This window comes from Podarcis muralis, chromosome 3, assembly GCF_964188315.1.
Source record: "Podarcis muralis chromosome 3, rPodMur119.hap1.1, whole genome shotgun sequence".
Taxonomy (NCBI): Eukaryota; Metazoa; Chordata; class Lepidosauria; order Squamata; family Lacertidae; genus Podarcis; species Podarcis muralis.
In genome coordinates, this window is record NC_135657.1 from 115584589 (window position 1) to 115599018 (window position 14430).

General features: G+C 39.6%; 1 protein-coding gene across 5 annotated transcripts in view; it reads right to left on the bottom strand.

Moving 5' to 3' along the window:
* Positions 1 to 14430, bottom strand: part of MEIS1 (Meis homeobox 1) — a 154390-nt gene that overhangs the window by 66123 nt on the left and 73837 nt on the right. For all 5 annotated transcript variants that reach the window (XM_077926524.1, XM_028722043.2, XM_077926523.1 and 2 more), the window contains one exon: positions 8321 to 8466. In XM_077926524.1, the coding sequence (XP_077782650.1) occupies positions 8321 to 8466 (146 nt within the window). The remainder of the gene's footprint in view (positions 1 to 8320; positions 8467 to 14430) is intronic.

Here is a 14430-nt window from a genome sequence, read left to right on the forward strand (position 1 = left end):
TTCCCTTTCGTCTGAGGAAGAGAATATTTGGATCCAACCAAATATCACTGACACACTTGCTATGAGAGCCACTAGGATCAAGACGACAAAATGTTTTTATAATTTAACTGCCTGCATATTGCAGCTGGGTGCATCATGCTTTTGAAACAGGCTGAACAATGCTTGAAAAGTATTCCAGTATTCCAGTGTACATAAAGAGTTAAGCTGCTATGTGAGTTTTTGTGTATAATCTGTCTTTTCAGTAAGCTCTCATGTAAACTCTTTAGAATGTTATTTTAAATGTTTAAATCTACATAGGATTGCTGGATGAAATTTCCTTAGAGAAATTCTTGGTCCGCTCAGTTTCTTTTCAATAGTGCCAATTTCCTTTCAGAAAAGTGTTTGAAGTCTTAAAACCTATCTCTTGATACTATAAAAAAAAGTTTCTTGTAATCTAGTAATGGTAAAGGGACCCCTGACATTTAAGTCCAATCACAAACGACTCTGGGGTTGCGGCGCTCATCTCGCTTTACAGGCCAAGGGAGCTGGCGTTTGTCCGCTTCCACAGACAGTTTTTCCGGGTCATGTGGCCACCATGACTAAGCTGCTTCTGGCGAAGCCAGAGCAGCGCACGGAAACATCGTTTACCTTCCTGCCAGAGCAGTACCTATTTATCTACTTGCACTGTGTGCTTTTGAACTGCTAGGTTGGCAGGAGCTGGGACTGAACAACGGGAGCTCACCCCATCATGGGGCCTCGAACCGCCAACCTTCTGATCAGCAAGCCCAAGCGGCACAGTGGTTTAAACCACAGCACCACCCTTGTAATCTAGTAACACACTTTTATTCAACTGTATTAGTTAACACTTTCAGAATTATTCCTTTTCTGTCGTGGTTGACGGATTATATAAGTGTGCTATAAAATATCTAATAAAATTCATTTGTACAAACCCCACAATTAGATATGGGATTCTGGCGTTTCAGATTACGATGAATCTGCAGGATGTAGCATTGCTACAAGAAGATGCTTTGATTCAACTCTAGGCTAGACTACTGTGATGCACTAAACATGGAGCTGCCTTTGAAGACTGTCTGGATAATTCCATTAGTGTAAAATGCAGCTGCCAGTTAATTGTGGAGGGGAGGAGCATGAAGCATATTTCACCCATGTTAAGGCAGCTGCATTAATCCCTAATTCATTTTAAGGCACAAATGGTTACAGGCCTCCATGTGCTCAGAACTCCTCGGAGGGCATAGTGCTCCAAATCCATTATTTCCTGAGATCAGACTGGGAGAGGCAAGGAGGAAGGAAGGGCTTCTCACTAGCAATTCTCCCTTCTCAGAGAATCATGTAAAAGTATAATGGCTGCTGTTTTAAGCCAAACATTATCAGGTTGGTTAATTTATTTTCACACAGCTGTGTTTGTGTGTTTAAATGAGGGGGGGGGCGGGGAATGGATGTATTTTTCACTGAACTTTATTATTGGTGGGATTTGGTGTGGCAGCATTTGATTTAAAGATGTAACTTGGCTAGTCATATATACAGGGCATACAAGGGGGAAATAAATAAACTGATAGAAATAGTTAAAACAGAGAGTAATCTGCTATCAGTTTGTATTGTAATCTATGGCACTGTTATTTCAATCATTTGCTTGCTTTGTAGGCTGCTTTGGAAAATGTGCTTAATTTAAAGGCAGTATAGAAACATTTAAAATAAATAAATGCTATCTTCAAAGCATTATGAAGAGGAGAAACAAGTCATTTTTCCTATAGCCTTTTGCAAGATATTTAATGAGGAGTACTGATCATTTTTTAAAAAATTAAGAGCAAAAACTACTGACATTGGTGGAGCTGTTCATTTGTAAAATTGTCAAGAAAAGGGGGTAATTGATGAGATCAACGACACGAAAGTAAGAACCAAAGTAAAGGATAAATAATTAATTTTGCTGCCATTAATCTGTCCTGATACATATAACATTTGACACAACAATCTAGTGTTCCCAGTACACTAGATTTCAGCCTGTAAAAACAACAACAACCTCCTATACATTTTTCCTACATAAGATGCACATGATCACGGATGGCATTATATTATTTCATTGCTTCTACAGGCCTAAAGCTAGATCTTCCTGCATTACAATATGATACAGCATGCCAAATCCAGCCCTGACATTATGATACTTAAGAGGAACTCACCAAAATCCCCACTTGCTATTGCATTCAATTCTGACTGTTGAAGAGTGCTTGGATTTACAGGAATTTACTAGGCCCCCTTTCTACTTTATAATCCACCATCTTCTCTCACTTTTCTCCAAGGTGCTGAAAAAGAGGAGCCAAAGAGAAGATTGCCTTATTTTACCTCCTGAAAATCCAAGCACTGCTGACCAAGGGACATCTTGAACTTTGTCAGTTGAATCTCTTATTGTAAGCTATCGACAACATTGCTTGGACAGGAAAAGGAATCTTTCATACTTATTTACTTACTTACTTGTTTATTTATTTATTTATTTATTTAAATTACATGGGGATTTACTTAGACTTTCCCCCTCTTTCAATTGCAGAACGCTCTGTGCAGAAGGGGTTGAGATCCCACAGAGGTTCTTGCTGGACAGAGAGGGAGACATTTTTTTCACCAATTCCCCATTGCTTCTCCAGCCTCTGGCTCCATACTTCTATCTATACCTCCCATGGTCATCCAGAGGGTGCCCCAAACTTCAGGAGGAGTAGGGGGTTGGGGAATTGATTAAACAACCACACACAAAAATCACCTTCCCCCTCTTCTTCCAGCAGGTGTATCCCAAAAGTAAAAGGCCACTCACAGGAGGTAAGGATCCAATTTATGAGGGTTTACTTGGAGAGTCAGATTGGTTTTCTATATAGAGCAATATCCTCCCACAAATGGCATCACCTGAAGGAGACCTTCATGCAACAGGCCCCACAGCCACCAACCTCCTGGCATGCTTAACATTTATGGCATGACTAAGGGCTGCTAAACAGGGGGAAACAGGACCCTCCACTTCTACCTATAATCACTTGTGAAAATTACAGTGACATTGGTATTATCGTCACAACGGCAAATGAGACACTCAGCTGTTTAGAACATTTAACTAATAAAGAAAATGAAGTTGAAAGTTTGTGAACACATCAGTGCATGCTTTTCGGATTGGCATCCACCTACTAAAACCACACTGCTGAAAATAGCATAAGGAATTGGCGGACATTATCACAACAGTATTATACAAATATGGAACAATAAACCCTTATCTCTTGCAGGTTTACCTCAAAGTGAACACTTTGTGAGTTGTTGTTGTTGTTTTAAAAAAATCTCACCCTCAGTCACTGTGGACCAAAGTCACCAGTTTATTTTAAAACAGTATATTGTTTCTTAATTTATTTTCTTCATTTCAGTCATTAATAATTAGTATGACAGACTCAGCAATTACTGCCTGTGTCATTTAATTCCATGCCACTGATGGGTATTAATATTATAATTATAAGTAAGTTTTTTATAGTTGAAAGTAGTCCGTTGAGATAATAATCCAATCTGAAGCATTACTAGCCAGAATACTGAGCTTTTGAGATGAATGTAATAATTCCTTGCACTTCCATACTGTTTTCATTTGCAAATAACTATGCAATGTAAATAAAGCTGAGTACTGTATTATTTTCTTTTCACTCATAAAAGGACATTAGGGGTACATCCTACAAAGAATCTCACACAGAAACTTCTTCTTTTAATTTTGCGCCTCTCATCCTAATTTTCTAAACAATCTTTGAGAATAGAAAATAAGTAGAGATGTGTGCCAGTGGGGTATGTTTTTAACCATTCCACCCGGAGACTGTTGTTAACATACTGACATTTGTATCCTTCATTATAAAAAAGAAAGGCCTAACTCAAGCTCATAGTCCTCCTGAACATGAGAAACTAGGTCTGCAAGAATATATACTTTTTACAAAAAAAACAGTTCATAACTCAATGCTTTTAACCTCATGCTCTAAAACAAAGGGTGCATTTCTAATAACTCTTACTCTGAATTAAGCCCTGGGGCACTCAGTGGATTTACTTTTGAGGAAATATACAAATGATTTGACTGTAACCTAACAAAACTAGCTTTTAGTCACTCCAGTTGACTAAAAGACCCCAGCTAGCAAGCTACCAAGGGTAGACTTGTCACCCTTCTCGCCAGAGAGGAATTATTTCCTGAAAATTGAGCATGAAAGTAAGTAACAAAAATATATTAAACTTGCCACTGATGCAGTAGGTGATAGCCTACAAAAGCTTATCTGATAATGAGCAACCCTAGTTTGCCGTATGCACAGAGGTTATTCCAACTGCATCCATTTTTTATTTCTAATTTATCACCCCACCCTTCCTCCCCAAGGGATCCCAGGGCAGCTCACAACAATAAAATTACATAGAAACAATTTAAATTTAAAAGAGCACTATAATATATTACACACTGCAGTTAAAACATATGATTAAGTTAATTATATTAGCTACCAACCTCTACCCCCATCCTTTGAAATTGGCTTTTACTGTCAGAAGGCTGCACACCATCCGACTCTGACAGTTGAACTTCCTTCCCTCAACTGCAAATGTGTGCCGAGGCCAGAATTTTGAAAATGAAGGGCTGATTCACATAACCATGCAAATCCAAAGTGGTCTGAATGAATCTGTGGACTTGCTAGCTTCAGCGAAAACCCAACTCATAACTCAACCAACATTACAAGTGTCAATGCAAGCCTTTCAAAAGTGGGTTGACAGTGGTGCAATAAATATGTAAAAGAAAAGAATGATGATTGGTGTATTCATCATAAAGGATTATATAAGACTACTCTCATACAATAGTGTACCCTTCTAGTCTAGCCTCTAAAGTGTAAATTTCAGTGGGAGATCATTATTTTTTGTCAGTTTGTACTCTCACTAACCATACCAGCATACATGGTGTGTGTGTGTGTTTATGCGCTGAATTTACAGGGAAGTAGCTTGAGAAAGGAAAGGCCAGTAAGTAGACCATCTCCTTTCATTCTTCCTGTATTAAATGTAGAGCCTGCAATTAAATTGGATCAGTCATAGAAGTTACAGCTCAGTCTTAATCATTTGTCAAAGTGATGTTTAACCCTCCACAGATGACGACCCTTTTCTTCAAGCATAGCACCTTGCTATGCCAAGGTCTTTATTTAAGGTCTATTTTCTATTCCAGTAACTATATCGGCAGCAGTGGCGTGTATGGTCGTCTCACACACAAGGGAAGGGATATCCTAGCAAAGCTTGTGGGCTCCAGCTTTATAACACCCAGGAGAGGAAATATCCTTTTACCTGTCAATTAGCTTTGACAAATCCACGTCTTTATGGACTGAGCTACATCTGTTATGACCTTTGAGGAGCTCAGTTCCTTTCTGTTCCTAGATTGTGTCCAGTGGGCGTGAAGGTTACTGGACCCAGTATCCCAAAAGCTCTGCAACAGTAACCTAGACTCTGGTAGCTCACATTATTCGTGCTGCTAGATATCCCTGGGTCCCATTGGACTGCATCAGTTCTGGATTGGGAAATGGGAGACCCAGCTTCAGATTCCCAATTTAGCCATTTATTTAGTAGCATATATGGTAGCTTGGGGAAAATTGCTATTTTTCAGTCTTATTAGGTTGCCAAAAGAACAAATTAGTAACACTAAATGGTTGTCTTGAAAGGATAAATATTATAGATGACTTTTTAAATGAAGTCAGTTATTACATTTTAATTGCAAACTGACTAAACAAAGGCTCAAAATCTGTATCATACAAACTTGTGGAATTATCTGACAGCAACTCTTTGGTTTTGTTTATGTTGACTTTGGTTTATCTGTCCATTTGATGCTAATCAGCGACTGCTGCTATTGAGATTATTATTTAGATCTAAAGGGAAATGAAAGTTCCACCAGTCTGAGAAGAATTTTAAAAGTGGCAGGAATAGGAGATTACACTGCTGTCTCTTTTTCACACCTGTAAGCATCATCTGTGTTGTGCTGTACATAATAATAAGGCTACAGTCAACCAGCTATAAATTGTGGTACATTTCTGAATGTTTTACCAAGCTTCCACTGTCTGCTGTGGTAGAATGAACTAATTCAAAAAGTGAAAAAGTAATAATGTATTTTACAAAAGGCCAGTTCACACTGTACTCCAGCAAATACTGTAGGTACACATGTGGAGATGTAGAGGCACAAACCTTGACTTATAACCTCAAGAGCAAGTCACACCATGCAAATACAAATACCCACCCACTTTTTAATGCAGTGGGGAGATTACATAGCTGTGGCCTATTTACATACAGCTTTGTATATGCAGTATATGCAGCTGCAGGACTGTGGTAAATGTACAGTAAGGAGGACACAAGTCAATTCTGAATTGTCCACTTCAGACATACGTCTGCACATATGATAGACAGTATAGGCATTCTGAAATCTTGTTTTTCAGAACAACATAGTTGACTTCAACACTATGGTTGTTCCACCAGATGAAGAAGATACACTCTACAGTTTTTGGTCAGTCCATGTAAAGTGGCCTGGTTTGCAAAAATGCAGCTTATTCAAATAATTCTTCCCCAAAGCAGATGGGGTGGCATCACTGTGGTCATAGGTGAGAGTGTTAGGATTATAAACAGATTCAGATGAAGCTACTCACACTTTAGTACCAGTCAATGGGACTTAATTCTGTAACAACTAACTTGGCCCATGGATTTCAACGGAACTAAAGCAACTTGCCTGCAACCTAATTCCAAAACCCATTTGACTAGCTGATCGCCAAGCAAGGTTTTTGACATTTCCACTCAGTAGAACCCACAACAATAGCTGCGTGGAAAGCTCTTCTGGATGTGGTAAAGGAGGCTGGGTTGGGGATGAGGGTGCTGGTCAAAAGGGGGGCAGACAAAAAAGGCTTACTAAATATACAAAAACCTTGACCATGTAGAAGCTCTCTGGTGACAAAATGGAGGCACACATATAGGCTGTGCTGGGGGATGGGAGAATGTCAAATGGACTGGGGGAAACAGATACACTTCCACTAACCATCAGACCTCTCCACTCAGAATAATAATAATAATAAATAACAACAATAATAAAATTTTATTTATATCCCACTTTCCCTGGCCAGGGCTGGGCTCAGGGTGGCTAACACCGAATATAAATTACAATAAAACGAAATGCGTTGCTTCACAAAAGTGCTACCTGATGCTTCAAAGTAATTTTGATGAAGTCTTGATTCCTAGTATACTATTTATTAATATTTTTATAGAAAACATTCCAAACTTGTAGAATGATACTCATAAGACTGACTGTGCATGACTGAACACTACAATGACAATGGCTTTGGTCATGGAGCACGTTTGCTTAAGGAGAAGATCCTTCCAATAGAATCCTTAAGAAGAAAACACTACGGGTACAAGGCAGACATTCACTCTCCCTGTGCCCTAGGTAATTATTATCAAAACTCCAGAAGTCCTTTTCAAATGCTCCTTTCCACATATTCAGACAGTGAATGAAGGGCAGGGAAGTAAAAGGCAATGATCCTGCCTCCCAATCCAGTGCTGGTGCTGACATGGGCCCCCACCCTGACCTCGGCTAGTTGAATGCAATGCAGGAACTGTACACATGGCTGAGAACCATGCTCATGTCAGGATTCCCAGCCCTGAGGACAGGCCCTGTGTGTGAACTGATACGTATGCAGGGGGCATTCTTTCCTTCTGTCCAACTTATAGTGATTTGGCACAAGTTGGCAGATGCATGGAACTGGAAGCAGGTCTAGCCAGCATTATCATGCTCCCCTTGACACACTAACTGAACACATGGAAGGGGAGCATAAGAAGAAGGTGATGGTTGCCACTACAATTATTAGAACCAGATAATTGATGTTCTATTTGTGTTTATATATCCAGGGAGAAAGCAAATGCCATCAAGTGCCATTCCGTTAAAACTAACGGTATTTGGCTGCATAGATGAGCCTAGAAAGAACTACAGATAGGCCAAATCGTATGTCTCTATTAAACCAGAAGCTGTTACGAAAAGTAATAGAAACCATCATAGAAAGAAACAGAACTGGCCTCAAATTTTGTTAATGGCTGCATATGATCACTTTGTTTTCAAACAGGTCAACAACAAAAATAACTATTTAAACATCCTCTTTCTAGCAAACTAGAAAAAATCAAAGAATCTCAAGATCACAAAGTTCACAGCAATTTTGAACATGTGTTCCCATGACAGGTAGTAAGTCTCTCTCTCTTTTTTCTTCATCTTTTTCCTTCTACCACAGTTACGAAATTATCCACTCACGTTTCACTTCACATATGTGATCTAGAGTTCACTTACTGTTAGATGCTGGAACAGCCATGCCCTCATGATATTTGTGGCTACTTTGGGAAAGATGCCACGCTTTTTATGTCGCTTTTTGTCCTTATCTGGATCATCATCATCACCTGTGCTGGGAGAAGCTACACTGTTGTCCAAGCCGTCACCTGTAAATATATAGTGAATCAAATTTTTGACTTTTGCTAACTTGCAGTATGTTGACTAAAGTCTGATTTGGGGGTAGATATTTTACTATTAATCATACATATTAAAATATTAACATGAGCTCTAAAAATTATGTTATACTGTATTTCATGGGTGGAAATAATTATGTCAATTCAGTTCTGGTTAAAACATAGAAGAGCATCAGCCACTTGTCTCTTTAACTAGAAAATGAAGTTAAGCTTATGTTTTCCTCCCTAGAAGGATACAAATATGAAAAACAATGAATAAAATTACACTCCAACAGAACTATTTAAGCCACCTTGAGTTCCAGGGAGAAAAAGGTGAGATATAAATGCAGTGAATAAATAAAACAAAAAAGAAAGAAAACTTGATTTGTGAGCAAACCAAGAACTGAATTCATAGTGTGCACCCCCAGCCAAAACAAGAGCAGCCTAATGTCAATATTACCATGTAAACTATATTCCAATCAGTCCAAATTCATTCAGATATTCTAGATGCCTCCAAAACCATTTGACTATTCAACCCTTGGCCTTGAGGGCATGCATGTTCTTGACCTTTGCAAGTACAATTCCTTTTCATCAGTTCCACATAAAAACCCAAAAAAGACCTTCCTGCGTCAGACCAAGGGCCCATCTAGTCCAACAACCTTTTCTCACAGTAGCCAACCAAATGCTTATGCGAAGCCTTGCAAGCAGGGCAGGAGGGCATCAATCAGCACTATCCCTATGTTTTCATTCTTCCATGCCAATGATACCCTCCGCTGAAAATGAATACGCCTTACATGAAGTATTCTGAGGGACAGTAGGATCACATGAAGCTGCTTTATACCAAATCAAACTACTCTCTGGCAGCAGCTTGGCGGGATTTCAGACAAGGCTCTTTTCCAGGACCGATCCCGGAATTTATTACATGCAAAGCATGCTCTCCATGGCTCAGCTGTGACCCCTACCAGAAAATTATGCACCACACATAAGATGTGTGGTTTTTATGCACAGTCATCTATTTCTTTCCAGATCAGTATTGGTCAATATATAGAATATGGTGGCTCCATGAGGGTGTTGCTTGGGGAGCGTTTTTCAGTCCCATGGAGCCTTCAATGGGGCTCAATTTTATCCCCTATGCTATTTAACTTCTACATGAAACCACTGACTGGGATCATTTGGAGCACATTGTCAGCAATATGCTGATGACACACAGCTCTACTTCTCCTTCACATTTGCAGGTGAGGCAGTGGATGTGCCGGGCCCATGTCTTGCCTCAGTAATGGATTGAAGGGACTGGATGAGATCCAATAATCTGAAGTTCAATCCAGATAAGACTGAAGCACTGTTATTGGGTGGTTCCCTAGTCCAGATGGGTGGGAGATTGCCTGCTCTTGATGGGGTTACACTTCCTCTGAAGGAGCAGGTACATACCTTGGGATCCTCTGCTGTCGCTTGAGGCTGAAGTGTACCCTCCATCAGCTTATGAGGTGTACCTTCCATCAACTTTGGATGGTAGCCCAGCTGTGCCCCTATCTGGATAGGGATAGCCTAACCTCTGTTGTCTATGCTCTGGTAACCCGTTATACATAGGGCGGCCTCTGAAGACGGCTTGGAAGCTTCAGCTGGTACAGAATTCGGCAGCTGGGTTGCTCACTGGGACAAGACAGTTTCAGCATATAACACCAAACGTGGCCAGATTGCACTGATTGCTAGCTAGCTTCTGGGCCCAATTCAAAGTGCTGGTTTTGACCTATAAAGCCTTAAACAGCTCAGGACCACAATACCTCAAGGACTGCCTCTCTCCATATAAACCGTCCAAGACTCAGCATTCAGCATCTGTGCCTCCTCCTTGTGAGGTTAGCATCGTGTGCCTCCTCCATGTGAGGTCCGGAGGGTGGCAACACAAGAACGGTTCTTTTATTTGTAGTGGCTCCCTGTTTGTGGAATGCTATCCCCAGGGAGGGTTGCCTGGCACCTTCATTATATATATTTTAGGCACCAGTCGAAAATGTTCCTCTTCAACCAGGCCTTTAGTTGATTAATATTCTACAGCTTTTTTAATGTGTTTGTAGGAGGAGGGATGTTATTATTTGTTGTTTATGTTTTGGCCATTTACTCGTGTTTTTACCTGTGAACCACCCTAAGATCTTATGATGAAGGTATATATTAGGTATAAATTCATAATAGGTATGATGAAGGTATAAATTTAATTAATAAATAATGAGTAATGATATATTCCACTCTTGGTACTGAAGACTGTGAAGGTGAGAATCAGCATAATAACAATTCTTTATTTATTATTTATTAAATTTGTATACCGCTCTTCATCAGTAGATCTCAGAGTTGTGAACGGCATAAAAATATAATACAAAAACACAAAATACATTATTTAAAAAAAAGGAACAAAACAATAACCCCGATTATCGCCCACTCTCTCCCACAGAAACATTGAAAAGGATACAGAATGTTATCAGCCAAAGGCCTGGTTGAAGTGGAGCTTTTTCACCTGGTGCCTGAAGGTATATAATGAAGGTACCAGACAAACTTCCCTGGGGAGAGATTCCACAAACAGGGAGCCGCTGAAGAAAAGGCCCAGACCTCTCATGCAGGACGCACATGAAGAAGGGCCTCACATGGGGATTGCAGGGTCTGGGAATGTTCACATGGAGAGAGGTGGTCTTTGAGGTATTGTGATCCTGAATCGTTTAAGGCTTTATAGGTCAAAACCAACACTTTGAATTGGGCCCAGAAACTAACTGGCAGTCAGTGAAGTTGGATCAGGACCAGTGTAATATGCTCTCAAAGGATCATTTTTTGATGTACAGCCATCAAGAGCATGCCTCAGTTTAACCATACTGAACCTGCTAATTTCTTTTTGATTGAAGTAAGGGTTTTTAACAGTACGTCAAATTACCCAGTTTCTTTATATGTGAATGCAAATTAGCGCAAACTGTTTTTGTTTGTGGTGTAATCATTACATGCTATTCATATTGGCACAAACACTGCAGGAAAGGACAGCAATTGAAACCTAAAAAGCAGTTTACAGATCAAGTTTGTGTAATGATTGGTTCTAGCCTTTCATCTTTTTCACATGGATAGAATGTCATACTGGAGCTTCCACTGTCCATATTTTTATGAGTGCATAATGTTTTGATGTAATTGGGAATTCTCCATCTCTATGCTCAAGGCAAAAATGATTTAAGTAAATATTGGAAAGATGCTATTTTTTAAAAGAGACTCTTTAATCCTTTTTGAAACAATGGTCTACAACACAAACAACAGAAAAATTAAAGCATTTCTGAAAGAATATCTGTGACTGCCTTTATGGAGAGCTCCATATTTAATGAAAGGCTTGACTCAAACATTCATATTTCTAAAAACAGAGCCGTTGCAGAAAGAGTTGAGATGTCTTAGGCTGATAAAGTCTTTGAAAGCCTTTTATTCAGAGAAGCAATTCACCATATAAAATAATGATTCATAAAATAAACATGAGCAAACAACTCAACAGCATTTAACATTTCCATGGACTAATCCACTTTCTCTAGTTTGGAGAGGCAAGCACAGAGGGGGCGGCGTAGGGGAGAAATATATTAGACAGTCATTGATTAAAAGTAAAGGGCTTCTAACCTAATGACATTGTCTTTCACCAAAGCTTTTCTGCCTATTCTTCTTTTAAATAAATACATTCTATCCATTTCTGCCCCCTCCTGCAGATTATTTTAGCAAGTGCCTGGCTAGGAGAGAATTCATTGATAATTTATGGAAATATCTACTATAATCCAAGGGAGATGACTTTTTTCCAGCTTTGTGCATCAATAGATAATCAAGGCCTTAAAGCAGCCTTAGCTCCCCATTACCTCAGGCAAAAGAATTCCTGAAAGCATGCCTTCAGGGCACCTGAATTATATACTCCATTAGGAGGGGGAAAGCTTTCTGCATTCCATGTATAACACTCCCCAGAACCTTTCCTGTTTATTTCTGCTATATGAAAGCAGAAACATTAGGAACAGAATCTCCCCCCTCCTCTTTTTTTTTAAAGTGAAGACTTATGTAGATACAATGGAGAAACCTTTCAAGCAAGAGCCAGATCACCTCCTTTCAATCACAGGCAGTGACCTATCCCAAATAAAAGGTTTCTGTTACATCATTAGCTCAAGCCAAAAACAGCCTTGGCTTAATGCACAGTTTGTTCTTCCTACTGTTTTTAGGCAAATACAGCTACTTTACTCCCATCTGGGAGGGAAATTACACTGCTGGGCTGTAATCTAAGACAAGGTTTTCATTGGAAGCAAATGCTTTCAATCCCATGTAAATACTTATGCGTGTTCAGAGAAGCTTAAAACAATAAACTCTAGTCCTGTCTGACAGAAGATAAGGGGAGGATAAGAGAAAGAGCAAATTAATGAAATAGAGTTCTTTAGAAGAAATTACTTTCATAGTTCTTAATACATCATTTAACCATTTCCACTTTAAAAAACAACAACAACCTGAAACTTGATTCTTTGTCAAAGAAAAAAATCCCAGCTGAAAGTCTAAATAGCATTTCCATTCACTCTGCAATTTGATACAGTCACCTCTGTAAGGTCTCTTGAGAATGCTTTTCCTCTCCTGCTACCCCCTTCCTACATTTTTTTTAAAAAGATCACTAAACAAAACTTGAAGAACCACTGACCAGCCACATGGTAGCAGCTAAGAACCACATTTGTGAAATGTCAGCAGTGACTTCATTCTTGAAGTTGACTTCTCCTGCCGCCAATGAAGGCAAGCTGAAAAGGTGGAAATAATCATAAAAATGATGCTAGTCCATAAACAAGCTTACAGCCTCATTAGTATAGCAGTAGGCTCCACTGGGTGATTTATGCTCGTTTTGCTGATGCCATGAGGAAATGCCATAGGGCAACTTTAGCCAACTGCTAATGGTTTCTGACAGCTTCTTAGCAACTAGTGCAAGCAACGCTGTGGCGTTTGCTAGTGACAGAAACTGAAAATGTCATATTATCTGTCCATGTGTCACGAAGTCCGTGTGGCAATTAACTAGTAGGCCAGTGACTGAGGGGCCAGAGACTCTTAAAAATGGCCCTTGGCTATTCAAGGGCATTGCTTGAATTTGCGTTGCACATATGCAACATTCTAATGCAGAAATCTGGCTCTCAGTACCATCTCTGTCATGGTCACTGATGAGGCAGAGAATCAACACAATACCTTTCCCCCCCTAGAAAGACACTCTCCTTTACTTTCTTCTTTAGATACTGCACAACATTATAAATATGTCTTGATACGATTGATTGTAAAATACCTGAATCTCTGTTTTTGAACACGGAAGGGTGGGTGGGGGAGTGCTAGCTGTTTTTCTGCTCTTTCACAAATTAGTCTAAAAGGATTTGAGATCACTGAAGCAGACTCATTGCCTGTCAAATTGCTAGGAGCATAGGACTCTGCACAGCAACTAGACACTATTTAAAAAAATAAAACACACACACCACAAACCTTCTAACAAGCAAAATGAGAGGCTTGGCTCCACATTTCAGTTTCTGAGCTATCAAAACCACGCATATATGTCAAACTGTCAAACCTTTCAGTCTGGCCATTTGTCCTTTCAAATAATATTTAAGATTATTTCTACAATGTTTTACAGGTCGTGGTCTAGTGAAAGATATTTTGTACTACAGTTCACCCATAGAAGATTTCTTGTGAATCCTGGCCAATCCCCATAGAGCACTGCAGGTGACCTGTGGCAACTCTCAAGATTGTCAGCCAGCTCAGATTTCAAACATGCTCACCTCAAACATCCCAGTTGCCTATTTAAGCACACCCAGGCATTTAGGCTGTGCTATCTTGTTCCTTTCAAGGAAGGATAAAGCAGCATTTATCGTATTCAGGTCATTCAATGAGTCAGGCTGGCCATGTCAGCAGGGGTTCCTCTCATTCAGGTCAAATCTCCACCCCTTCTCTTCCTACAAC